At 41.1% G+C, this 14,108-nt stretch overlaps 1 protein-coding gene across 1 annotated transcript; it reads left to right on the forward strand.

Annotated features, from left to right (window-relative positions):
• adssl (adenylosuccinate synthase, like) lies at positions 1-8,081 on the forward strand. Its single transcript, XM_079355464.1, has 13 exons — positions 1-304; positions 791-893; positions 1,591-1,659; positions 2,080-2,130; positions 2,209-2,275; positions 2,416-2,523; positions 3,003-3,084; positions 3,659-3,785; positions 3,881-4,035; positions 5,373-5,497; positions 5,594-5,691; positions 6,935-7,084; positions 7,182-8,081. The coding sequence occupies exons 1-13, from the start codon at positions 68-70 to the stop codon at positions 7,232-7,234; spliced, it is 1,425 nt and encodes a 474-aa protein (XP_079211590.1). The 5' UTR covers positions 1-67; the 3' UTR covers positions 7,235-8,081.
• Positions 8,082-14,108: the final 6,027 nt, after the last annotated feature.

Here is a 14,108-nt window from a genome sequence, read left to right on the forward strand (position 1 = left end):
CGTGACGCAGAGAAACGCGGTAAAACGATATTCCGGTTTGCAGAAGGAGGGCAGCAGTAGCAGCAGCATGGCATCCGACAGCAGCGCCATGGAGAACGTGAACGGACGGGAGAGCGTCTCCTTGAACGGGGAGCCGGTCGTGAAGCGGCCTCGGGAGAGCGCCTCGCAGGTCTCTCACCTCCGGGTTCCGAAGGATCCTCAGAACAAAGTGACCGTGGTGCTCGGGGCGCAGTGGGGCGACGAGGGGAAAGGAAAAGTTGTGGACTTGCTGGCAATGGACGCGGACATTGTATGCAGGTGTCAGGTACGCTACTCCACCGTCCATGCGACCTCGCGGTTAGCATCCAGGCCAACATGTTGTTACAATGTTGTTGTTATTAAAAACATCTGCTGAACGTATTGAAGCAATTCAACGGTAGTAAATATTCATGACCTGGGACTGACGTCAGCAACCTTGCCTGACCCCCCGGATGTGGAAGTGCTAAGTTAATGCTAATAAACACTGCTAACCTGCTGCTTCTCCCGTTGTGTGCAGCAGCAGGTGTGTTAGCATGATGTGTACTGTACCTTCCCATGACCTCCACACAGTGGAAACAGTCTCCCTGTGTGAATGAAGCGTTATATAAGGAACCAGCTGTTCCTCCTCTGCAGTCAAACGCTGACATTTAACAGGAGTGTTAATACAGGAGCTTCATGGTGTGTCCCTGAAACACAGACATTGATGCATCCTGATTGTTGTGTCATCATTATAAAACTGCTTCCTACAGTGTGTTGTTTGTCCTGTTTGCAGGGGGGAAACAATGCAGGTCACACTGTGGTTGTGGATAAAGTGGAGTATGATTTTCACCTGCTGCCCAGCGGAGTCCTCAACAAGAAGGCTGTCTCCTTCATCGGTACCTCACCATCCATCCTTCTGTTATTATCCTTGTCAGTACTCCAAGTTGGCTGGAAGATTATGATCTCAATAGAACAATAAAACATCTTTGTATGGCCAACATCAGAGACACAGCAGACAGCCTTATCAGTTCAGTGCTCGTAAAGAATGTGTTCGAGTTGTTTGGTACTTAAATTAGACAGAAACACTATGTTTTTAAGTTATAGGTGTACCTTTCTAAAACTGATTTATCCTTGAACTAAATGCCTCCTTTTGAAACTGTATTTGTAAAAAAACAGGGTTTCAGCTATCTTAACCACGTTGATCAAGACTCAAACAGAATCACTGTCGCAGAGGGAAGTTTAATGGAGCAGCTGCATTAGTTTGAGCTTGTGAAAGCATGTGTCAATACAGTATTAGAGCTCAGCTCAATACTGGACCTTAAATATTTACATAAAGAGGAACAAAAGATCGAAGTAAAGCAACGGCCAAAAAAATAATCCTTTAAAGCAAATACAAATACAACAGTGCTGCTCTGTGCTCTGTTTGAAATTGCTTCCCCAATAGAAACTATTTCAGTACGAGGAAACATTAAAGTCACTGTTGTTAGAGGAACAAGACAGCGAGCCTAGGGTCTAAATAAAACCTAAAGGAATCGTCGCGTGCATCCAGTTATTTGTTAGGATGGCAGTTAAAGTGTTGTTTTTGTATTTCAGGAAATGGTGTGGTGATTCACCTTCCAGGTCTGTTTGAGGAGGCTGAGAAGAACCTGCAGAAAGGCAAAGGTAAAGTTGAATATATGTGGGTGATACTGTGGGGTCAGTATGTAAATAGGCTTTTTTTTCACTGACGTGTCACAGGAATCAGATTAATGGTAGCACTTGGTAGCACATTAGCTATTAGCTGTAATGTCAGGTTCCTGTATTTGTACACGTCTGCTCTCTATCACACAGTTAAGACTGCTTTAGACTTCTTACTATGTTCAGATTAGAAAAGAAGGCCCGAACGTTTAACTCGCAGTTGTAGAGAATTTAAAACGGGCATTATGAGGTGATATAAGGTGGGTGTTGGGATTCTTTAAACACCTGGCGTTGTTTCCCCCAGTACACAATAAAACTACAAGAAGACTCCTGAATGTAGTGAAAGCAGCTGAAGTCCTGTGTTTAAGCATCATGTTCATGTGTGATCTCTTGTATCGTGTGAAGGACTACAAGGATGGGAGGAGAGATTAAAGATTTCTGATCGTGCCCACATCGGTGAGTTAATAGATTGTCTTTGTACATGTTTGAATGATAGATATTCTCTGACTGACTCCCTCCTCTGTCTTCCTCTAGTGTTTAACTTCCACCAGGCTGTGGATGGCATACAGGAGCAGCAGCGGCAGCAACAAGAAGGGAAAAAGTAAATCTTCTAATCTGTGCTTTGCTGAGGTGGATATCATGTGTACTTTTCTGAAGTCGGAGGGATCATTTTCTATTAAATTATTTTTTTTTACATTTTTATAAATGGTTGTTGATGCTGTAATTTCATTTGTTCTCCAGTTTGGGAACCACCAAGAAGGGCATCGGTCCGGCCTACTCCTCTAAAGCTGCTCGGAACGGTCTGCGCGTCTGTGACCTCGTCTCAGACTTCAAGGTGTTTGAGGAGAAGTGAGTTATTTTAAAAATATATATATATATTTTCCATCATTACAGTTTGTCATATCACTGACTTTAAGATTATAAACTCTGAAGAGCTTTGGAATAATTATGCTAATGAATCGTTTAATGTCTTAATCTGTTAACATGTGTTTTTTTTACGAGCCACGACTAGCAGCTACTCTAAGAAATATTAAGCCTACAAATGTCCGAGCGTTGCATTATGTAGAATGTTATGTCCACACAGGTTTTCATTTCCCCCCCAGTGTCTTAGTGCCTTAGTTTTATAATTGTGTGGTCTGTACTTGGGCCTGCCACCAGATGGAGACGTACATCTGTGGTAAACATGGAAACGGCTGACGTCCTGTTTTCATGGAAACTTTTTCAGAGGCTTGTCTTTCCTGCATCTCGCTGTAACGTGACATCACGTCGCTCGATATTTGCATACTGAGCTGTGCACACACTCATGAACGCACTCTGTCCCCTCACAGGTTTCGGATGTTAGCAGAGCATTTCCTGACCATGTATCCAAACCTGAATGTTGACACTGACAGTGAGCTGGAGCAGCTGAAGGTGAGGGCGGGACATTGTCACACGCACACGCACACGCACACGCACACGCATTGCATTGATTTACAGGACAGAGAGCTTTTTGAGCGGAAACATCATAACACGTGGCTGCAGGAAAGTAGGGTACAGAAGGAAATGATCAACATGATGGCAACCAAAATCAGTTTAGCGGCAACAATTTTTTTTTGTGTTCTTCAAGCTGGCTCGTTGTCACGACCTGCAGGGACATTTTACATCAGATGAGAACACTTCAATGAGTTTCTCCGCTGGGAATGAATGGAGTAGAATAGAGTCATCATTAATGTTATAAGCGATGTTTTTGATTAGCTTCTATGGCTATTTCAAAAGTCTGCAATATTAGACTTTAACATTTTTATGTAGGTTACTATTAACATAAACATTTTGTTATATTCATTTTGGGAACATGCGTCTATTATCTTGGTAATTTATTCAGAGGACTGATACTAGTCTTACTTGGTATTTATGACTGATTAGTATGCAGTGTTATTCTAGGAAGCTAAAAGTGAAGCCTTCACTCACATGAAGTTGTAGATTCAAACAGCACGTCTGTTTTCAGGGCTACGCAGAGAGGCTGCGCCCTCTGGTGACCGATGGAGTGTACTTCATGCACCAAGCTCTCACTGGACCCAGTAAGAAAATCCTGGTGGAAGGAGCCAATGCTGCTCTCCTGGACATTGACTTTGGTGAGCCACTCGGCCTTTGTGTCTTTATTTCAGTCGGATGGGTGTTTTTCTTCAACGTAGTAACTGATGTGTGTTTTTTTTCCCCCTCTGTCCAGGAACGTATCCTTTCGTCACATCCTCTAACTGCACTGTGGGAGGTGTGTGCACCGGTCTTGGCGTGCCTCCATCCCACGTCGGCCGAGTATACGGTGTCGTGAAAGCGTACACCACCAGGGTGGGTGTGGGTGCTTTCCCAACAGAGCAGGACAACGTGAGTAAAGACAAACATGATTACGGTCTGCCTTTTGAGCGCGTTGCTGGAAAAGCTCCAGCTTATTACACATGATTGTAATTGATGAAAGGATTAAATCATCACATAGATTTCCCAGGCGCTCGGCAGCCGATCTTTGTTTTAGAGCCAGCACAGTCGGCTTGGTCAGCCGAGATGTCATTGTCAGATTAACACACTTTCAGCAGACACCAGGGTTTAGTGTTAACATGGTAGGCATGAAAATGAAAGAAAAAGAGAAAGCCAAACCGAAAGACTGTTTTCAGACCCTGAACTTGTGTGAGGTTTCTGAGGGCCGTTTCAGAAAGCGGGTTTTGTGTAAACACTGAGTCTCTTAACGCTGAAATGAGGGAAACCGGGTTTTCTGTTTCAGCAGGGGAGGGCACTCAAACCTGAGAAAATCAGGCCTGTTCCCGAGGGAGAGGTTACTTCAGCTCTGACTCAGTTACCATAGGTTACTTCAGCTCTGACTCAGTTACCATAGTAACTGAGTCAGTCCTTGTCAGGCCTTGTCCACATGTAGCCGGGTTTTTGTAAAAAAGAATATCCTGCCCCTTCCGTCTCAAAAAAAACCGTACGTGCGCAAGACCTCGTTTTTAGAAATAACTTCATCCACACGTAACCGCAGAAGTGCGTTTTTAAGCACATTCATAAGCATGCCAGACCTTTAGGTGGCAGTAGTTCCCCAAATCCTATCCAATCAGAGTAAACGTCCATCTCTCGACGTCACTTTAAATAATAAAACAAGCGTCCTTGACGTCGTCCTTCGCCCGTGTTCTTGAACATGGAGCCGTATCTGGGCTTGTAAAAACAAGCAAGAAAAAAGCGGCTGGACAAAAAAACTGTGATAAAAATGTTGTAACGGCATCCATTCTGAATGTAAACACAGGTCACATATGTAACGTAAGAACATATTTTGTCGCGGGCTGTGATGTTTCGAAACGCCAAACCCCGGTTATTGACGTCCACGTGCAAACGGAGAATTTGCAAATCTTCAGAGGTTTTTCAAAGCTTTGTTTTCGACGCCGTAAGTCGTTTTCGTGTAGACAAGAGGCCAAAACGTTGAAGAATGTCTTTGTTTTGTGAGATACCCGGCTACGTGTGGACGGGGCCTCTGTCTTGAAGTTTCAGAGGCCGAAGCTTCTTCCACACAACGATTTTAGCCGACTAGCCCATCATAAATAAAGCTATTAAAAGAAGACCAAACGCAACTAGTACATCTTTAAATTGTTGAATTATCTGCATGATTTAAAATGCTAATATGTCTCATACCAGTTTCCTAGCTGACTGTTTGCACTTGCCTGTTTGTTGTATTTCAGGAGACTGGGAACTTGTTACAGTCCAGAGGGAGGGAGTTTGGCGTGACGACGGGCAGGAAGAGGCGCTGTGGTTGGCTCGACCTGATCCTGGTCAGATACGCCCACATGGTCAACGGCTTCTCTGCGTAAGCATCCGTCACATTGTCTTCTTGTTGTAAGAAACACTTTGGTCACTTTTACAGGTGAGCCTTTTCTAATCAGAGACTTTTTGGTTTGAACAGAATCGCCCTGACGAAGCTGGACATTTTAGACACCCTGTCTGAGATTAAAGTGGGCGTGTCCTACAAGGTTGATGGAAAACTTCTGCCCAGCTTCCCTGGTAGGTTTATTTACACTGAGATGTTTGACAGATGTCCGTCTGCCCAGTACAGAAATGTGTGTTGATTTTTATGTGATCGATTTCATCACTGAACATTGAACAGACATTTCACACATGTAGGTACTCAAACACGCAGCATGTTTTTGGGGCTCGTGATGACTTCTATTACGTTCAACAAAGTCCACAATGATCAGTCAGGTGGCCCTTTTCTACGTCTATTGACGTTTGCAATCCTGCAAGCCACCGGTACAGGAGCTGAGCTCTCAGCCTCGGGGTTACATTAAGAGTTGTGAAGTACAGACTCTGCGTATCATGGTGGCAGCTGCACTTACAGTCATGACGTTGCATGTGTCAGCATTTTACACGAGCATATTGGTCACGCTGGTAAATAGGTGAGGCCACATGGTAGATGTAAAATAGGAACTAAAAGCGTCACCTGTTTAACCAAATTTAACAGTAAGTCACATTTAACTTTGATTTCCTTTGATCTTTACTGGAAAACACGTTTTTAAAGCCATGCATTCCTCCACAAAGTTTGAACATGTGAATCAATGACCGTAAACAAAGGAGAATCTTTGTTTTCAGTGCAGCTACTTAGAAATCTGGTTCCAGGAAAAACTGAAAAAAAACAACGTTGTTTGGCCTCCGAGGTCTTATTTCACGTAGGTCAGCTTTTACTCGCAGGAAGTGAGCTCAGCTCAGAGTTTTTCAATTGTCTATTTTTTCTGCAGATTTGAAGGTCCATTTGTCTTCAGTAATTCAACGCTTGTATCGCTTAATGAAGCTAATTGAATTGTTAAATTAATGAAGCAGATCATGATAAAAGAGCCTTTTCCTGTAGTTCTGCCTCGTATTACACCGCAGCTGCACTCCACCTGCTCGTGCACTGACTTCCTCAGTATGTTCATCCTTGAAGTCGCACACACAGAAACATGGAACCGTATCTGATGTAAAGCAGGTAGAAGGTTGTGCAGCAAATGGTTTTGTCCCCAGCTTTCTGTTAAATCAGTGAATTATCTCTCTCCTTTGCGCTGCAGCAGTGTTACTTTATGTCCTCCTTTAAACCTGTTCATATTCGCCGTGTGTCCGTATGAAGAAGTGGGCTGTATTTCGAGAGGGTTAAAGTACGAGAAGCTCTTTTTTTTTTTTGTCACCCGTAGCCATTGTGCATCTTTGTAAATTAGTGAATATAACCCCAAACAAAGCATTATCTCACTCAACCTTGTCTGTTCCTCTGGTGTAGCTAACATGGATGTGTTGACACGCGTGTCGGTGGAGTACGAGACGTTGCCCGGCTGGTGCTGCAGCACCGAGGCAGCCCGGAGCTTCGAGGATCTGCCGTCACAAGCACAGAGTTACATTCGCTTCATTGAGAACTTCCTGCAGGTGCCAGGTCTGTAAAAAAAGCACTCTACATTAACAAAGAGACTGCTGCCAAATTGTCACTCACCTCTTGTCTGTGGTTTTGGTTTTTTTCCCTCTCATTTCAGTGAAGTGGGTCGGAGTTGGCAAGTCCAGAGAGAGCATGATCAAACTGTTCTGATCCGGCTGCAGACCCGTGTTCATCCTCAACCATGGCTCATAATATAATTTCAGGTTTTTATAGGACCATCGGAGGAAATTAAAATGCTATTTCTTCACCAGCAAGCCTACTAGTGAAACATTGAGTTGCTTCTGGTGCTCCACATTGAAAGGAATTCTCCGTATGTTAAAACAAAATGCATTCCTCATAATGTTTTTTATATTTATAAGGATGTTAATTTTAAAAACCCAGATCAATCCTTCTTTACTCCATTCCACAGTGAAGCAGTTTATTCTTTTAGCATTAGAGGCTAATTCATCTTTATTAATATCTGTTAACTATTTTAGTGTTTTTTGTGTGTGCGTATTTGAAGAGCCGTCGATGAACTGATTTAAAGGCCTTTATATGGAAGGGTGTCACCATGAAAAAAAACCCGTTATTTTTTGGCTACGGGGGGAGGGGGGTGAAAGCCACCATATAATCATTCTGAACTTTTCTATTGAACAATTTTAAAAACATGAAATCATCTCATTAGTTAGGTGTGTAACTGTATTTCCATGATGACTTTTGGGATAAACATAGTGCTTTTAAAATCAGCCACAAGATAGATAAGTGCGCACTGACAAACTGAGTTGAATAAATGTTCTCTTAATAGTTGGGAGAAAAAAAAAAAAGGAATACTTATGACTTCTGTTCATGAGGAGATATTGGATATATATTGCATATTTGAAAGGTTTGTGTAAATGTCAAGAAATGGCCGCAGGGCAAATTACCTCGCAACATCTTTCATACACCCATTTTCATTCATCTTGTCAAAATGTCTCTTGCTCAGCTTGCTGTTACCAATAAAAGGAAACCGTAACTTTAAGGGTTTTTGTTGTGTATTTTCATTACACGATGGTTCAAGAAGGGCAAGCTAAGCTACTAGCTTGTGAACATACTGTAGCATGAAGCAGCTGAAGAGCATACATGTCTCTGAGGATGTTGAACCAAATACCTTAAAGTGTTCCCTTAAATCATGAAATCTGTCTCTCTGTAAAAAGGCTCTTAAAGCAACATATACATGTGCACCGTGTTGCTCAGGGTTAGAAGCTGACGAATGCTTTTTTTTTTTAATAGTTGCTATTCCTTTTATTAAAAAATTAAATCACACAAAGTACCAAGCAGAACATTTTGTAGTTTAATGTCAATGTAAAACAAAGTATTTTATGGACAGCATTTAAATGATCAGGTAGATAAACAGTTCACCACACTGACATCTCATTTAAGCTCAAGTATCTTAATATATAAGTGTGATTGACCTGATAGACTGACGACATTTAAAAGAGTTAAGTCGTTATTTCTTCAGTGCAGACTACTCAAATAAAGGTCGTGAATCTTGACTATTTTCGCGTGGTTTTTGCGTAAAATAGTGGATTAATATCTACACTTTTATTCCGGCACCTTTACACACCTTCCAGTCCATCAGCCTGTGATCCATTTTTCTCTCCCTCACTCTTCCTTTACACCCTCTTTAGTTATGCTGACTTCCTCTCCTGATTTAAAAGCTTTTCACGATCAGGAGGGATCAGATGAAAGTGTAAAGTGGATTTCTTGGCAGATCGATCAGAGGTGTAACAGTGTACTGTAGAGCTTCTTATACTTCAGACTTCATGATGTGTTAAAGGACCACACGGGAGTTTTTATTTATTCAGTTTAGAAGACATATACTCAGCAGAAATAAATGCATTGCCATTAAGGTCCTTATGACAATGACCGAGTAAAAAGTTTTGACGGCATGTTCAAGGTTTAGAGGGCCTGCAACCTTTACCATCTGGTATAAAAATGCTCAAGAGATTTTTGTTTTTATCTTATTGTTCAGCTACAGCCACAGTGATACACGTTTGACAAGTTTGATTTATATTTTTAATTAACAGTTTTTTTTCAGGGAAAATACACGTAGGCCTTGTTACATATAATTTAAGAACAACTGATGCAATCAGATTCTCATCTTTCAACACAACAACCTGCACATCATTTAGTGTCCCCCCCCCCCCCCCCCCACCTCTCATTTGTTTCAAACCAAAACTTTCTTGTGCTCCTTCTCTGCTATAAAAATATGTGATTTTCTCTCTTTTTTTGCTGCATGTTCAAAGAGCATCTTCCGTTAAATGGGCAAAGTTGCAGACGTGTGCGAACCAATCAATTTCCAGTCCAAGAAATCCCTGCATCATCAAAAAGTAGAAGCAAGAGGCCCTTAATTGAAAATAAAGTGCTCATAATAGCCGTGTGATCCTCCTCCCCCCTCACATTTCTGTCTTGTCCCCTCTGCCTCCCTCTCTTTTGTTTACTACCACCTGCCCTGACTTGTAATTGCAGGCACATTTATCATCAGGTCAATCAACTGGAGTCTTCTATCCATGCTTCTCTTTCCACTATTTGACACTTGTCTTTATTTGCTAGCTGGACTTCAATTAACTTATCTTCAAACTGTTTGCCAACCAAACCCTTTAAATTAGAAGGACACCTGGAGTTGAAGCCAAGGATCGACCTGTAACAAGTAAGGATCATAATTCCTTTGCATATTTGACTGAGAGCTAATGGAGTTCAGCGCTTGAAGACAAATATGTCTTTTTAATGTTTTCAGATGTGTTGTCAAGAGGTCAAATTCTTAGGGTTTTTTTTTTCAATCAGTATGCCTTACAGTTGAATCTAATGGGCCTTGTGTTTGGGTGTTATGAACTATTTACGAATGATAAAGAGTCAAGAGATTTCCTGACGCTGCCCAAATCTTCACCGTTTTTTCCCCCCGCAGTTTTCTCTGCTTATGCTCTCTATCTTTATTTCCTTTGATCGCTGCAATCCTTTAAATAAATATTCCTTCATTTCCAAAAACCCTCCTCAAACTGCACTGTACCATGATTTAAGCAGCTGGAGCTCAGAGAGAGAGAGAGAGAGAGAGAGAAAGCTCAGTTGGACTGAGTTCAGTTTTTCAGAAGAACAAGGAGACAGCAGCTTTCCCACAGATTGAATTGAAGGGGCAAAATGTATTTAACAGTTTATTCAGTGAGTGCATGAAATAAATCTAATTCTGCAGCTCGGCAAGTAAAGATGAAGCGATAAGTATTTGCAGGAAATATGTCTTGAGTTCTGTCTCACTACAGATGCAGCTTCATACATTACGACATGAAAAACAGAAATATATGGCCGGGTAGTCTGGTCAAGCTTTTCTGTATAACGTGAAACATTTTAAGTAAGTAATAAAGGGTCAAATTGATTATTTAATCCATTCGATTCAGCATTGTTAATAGACTGCAGGTCCGAAAAAAACATGTCTTTGTGCATTACATAGACGTTAAACTCTCCATTATAATGTTAGCAAAGTGAAAATCGTGTATTTAGGAATTATCAGTTAGCTTTAAAAGTACAATTGTACCTGATATGAAATGTCCTATCCTGCAGTGAAAAAATGTGCTCATGCTACTTGCCAATAATTTCAACCAATCTGCTGTGATCAATCTTAAGATTTTGCGATCAACAGAGGAACAAACTGTGATTGTATGCATGTCGCTGTAAGTAAAGCATATGATATGTTAATGAACATGCATGCACAGAAATGTGAAGCATACACAAAATGTGAATGTCTTTAATTGAAGTAAGTATTGACATATTCCATTCATTCATACCTTACTGAATCCTGCTTGAATGAATGGCATATCAGAATACAAAGATGCTTTATCGGATTAACTTTTACTGTACCAAAGGTACAATATCCAGTATGATAATTGTTTAGAAAAATGTCTAAGGCAGTTAGGTCAATTTTGTATTATATACTGCAGTTCACGCTGACTAACAGCAGCCTGCGACACGACACAGGAGCCTCACCCTCTGAACAACAATTTCATAATCTTTTCTTTATTTTCTTGGGGTCTCTTTCTTATCAAACTGACCAACATGAACAGATCCATTTTGGTACATTAGATTGGTGAGATTGGCTCGTAAGACGATAAGCTGACAACAGGCTGCACATTCAGTAGCATGTAAATGTTTCTCTGTGTGGAAAATGTTTAATCTTATACCACTAGCAGTAGCAACACTGTATATTTTCACTTTTACCAGCGGTGCCCTGCAGAAATATTAGTAAAACAGAACATTCAGGACTCTGTGCATATAGGGGTTACGAGACGTGGATATGGATTGTTTTCAACAAATCTGTCCGTTTACTAAGTAAAAAAAGAACTGTAAAAAAAACAGCCAAGGTAAGGTAAAAGAGACAGAAGGCTCCCTGCTCCGTCTTTTAAATCAAATGGTTGTTGATGGCTCTGTGGTGGAGTCGGTCGTCTCCCAGCTAGAAAGGTGGGGGTTCAATCCCCAGCTCCTGCAGCAGAATGTCTGATTTGTAATTGAGCAAGACACTTGACCGAAAGTTGCTTCATCAGCGACGTATTAATGTGAATGAATGGGATTTGTCAATATTGAGTGTTCAGTTTACATAGCTGCCTCAGCCATCAGTGTGTGAATGGGTGTGAATGAGTACAGGTGTTACATGGTGTAAACAACAACAAAACAGCTTTGAGTCGTCAGAAGACTAGTAACGCGCTATACCAGCTCAAGTCCATTTACCATTAACTACGTATCGGCTTTTAAATATGGATAGATTAGTTGACAGCTTCAAAATACTAAAAAGCATATTGTGATGATACGGCAAAAAAAAAGACTCACAACCTCAGTATTGTTCAACCCCTCCATCAGACACCATCTCTCACTTTAGGAAAAGAAGATATAAAACTGAACAAACAGCACAGAGCTCAATCAGACTACGTTGCCTAAATGTTTCATGCTATAACTTATTGATCATTTTATTTGTCTGTAGGACTTTACCCTACATCTCGCAGCTGTCCTCAAACGTCTCTTATGAATTAACGAGCCCACATCCAGGTCCCTCTCTCTTTACAGCTAAATATATTTCATTGCTGTCACTGTCTGAGGTGGCGGCCAGGGTAGTGTGCCAGGGTAATATATCAGGCTGACGGGATGAGCTGAGTTATTGGTCAAAGAGAAACTTCAAGGTTGTACAAACAACACAGCATTGTCACTGTTAAAGGGTTAAACACGTCAGTCCATATCTGTATTAATCTTTATAAACTGTATAAAGACTCGAAGGATTGTTTAAATAATGATTGTTTCATTATCATCCTCTCATCTCCCCCACCCAGCAGCTGTTAAGACTCCTCAGTGGTCAGACACAACATTGATCCTCAGGTCAGGAGGTAACTTGAGCATCAAGCTGCCATTATCTGTAAAAGCAATCATTTAAACCCAAAGTTCTGATGCTGACAGAAGATCTTTTTTTTATGATTTATTACACAGATCAACTCCTTTGGTGATTATGTGCAGTCACAAGATGTCTGTTCATGTATTTCTGTCTGTGTTTTCTTGTTTAGCTGAGTAACAGATAGGTTTGATCTACAGAGCCAGGGTTGTTGGCTCTGGCTGAACTAGCATTTTGGATGTTAGCCCAGTTGGCTTTATTCTCGTGGTTTTTTTTGTCTGTGCTGACTGTTCGTCTGATAGTCAACTTCAACCTATCTATTAGTTATATTGTTACTGGAACAATAAGATTCATTGGCTCCCAGATAAACATCCCATCACCTTAAATATTCTGCTCCTCACCTTTAAGGCCTTCCATGACCTCGCTCCTCCGTACCTCTCTGGAGTCCTGCATGTCAACACACCCACCCGCACTCTCAGTTCTTCTTCTTCCATTTAATTCACTACACCTCTCACCCGCCTGCCCTCCAAGTGGTCCAGGGCCTTCAGCCGCTCTGCCCCCCGCCTCTGGAACAATCTCCCACCATACAGCTTTGATATCAACTCTCTCCACTTTTAAATCAGATCTTTTTAAACTGGCATATTCAGTCTGATCATTCTCCATCCGGTCTCATAAATTCACACTTTGGTTGATACTCACTTTTGATGCAAAATAAACATAGATGTAAAATGTTTGTATGCAGCTAAAATGTGCTTCACTTGTGTTGTGTGTAAATGCCTTGTTAATGTTTATATAAATAAAAGCCTATTGTAGTTCATCCACCATTGATTTACTTTTATTCAATTTTACTGGCTTTTATTGAGACATTTTTTAGTTAAAAATTAAAATAAAGAATTTTACAAGAGGGCCAAAAAGACTGTAGCTCAGTCAAACTACTGTACCGTCTCGTAAGCTCTTATCAACAATAAGCAATCTGTCATCATCTGATTTGACATCATTTAGCGAATCACTCTTTTAGACTTTGAAACCAAGATCAGAAATCTGCAACTGAAGTCTCCATATGCCCTAGTTAACTTCAATCCTCTGGATCTGTTGAAGAAAACTTATGCGTACGCACCTCTGTAACCACACACACACACACACACACACACACACACACACACACACACACACACACACACACACGCACACACACACACACACACACACACACACACAGAAAGAGAGCAGCAGCAGTTCTGTAAGACAGCTTGTGAGAAAGACTGGAGAGATCAGGGTGGCTGAGTCTGCAATGAAACACCAATCAGACCTCTAGGAATCTCATAACATTGATCGCAGAGAGGCAGGGACAATAGATATGACTGCAGTTTGAACTGCTGTACAGTTGTTCAAATACAAATGTTATTCACAAGAAAAAAAAAACAGTGAAAAATGAATGTAACACAGTGATCAAATTAAGCTGCAGAGAGTTTGTTTAGGAAACATCTTATTCTGATCGAGAAATTTGATCTGAAATCTTATGAAACTGAATAAACCTTCATCATCACCTTCACATTAGCACGTGGCTCTCTTTCTCCCTTTAATTCACTCTCTCACCCCACATAAAGTCACTTTGATTGAGCATCTCTTTCTCTCTTGTGTGCT

This window comes from Symphodus melops (assembly GCF_947650265.1).
Source record: "Symphodus melops genome assembly, chromosome: 11".
Classification (NCBI taxonomy): domain Eukaryota; kingdom Metazoa; phylum Chordata; class Actinopteri; order Labriformes; family Labridae; genus Symphodus; species Symphodus melops.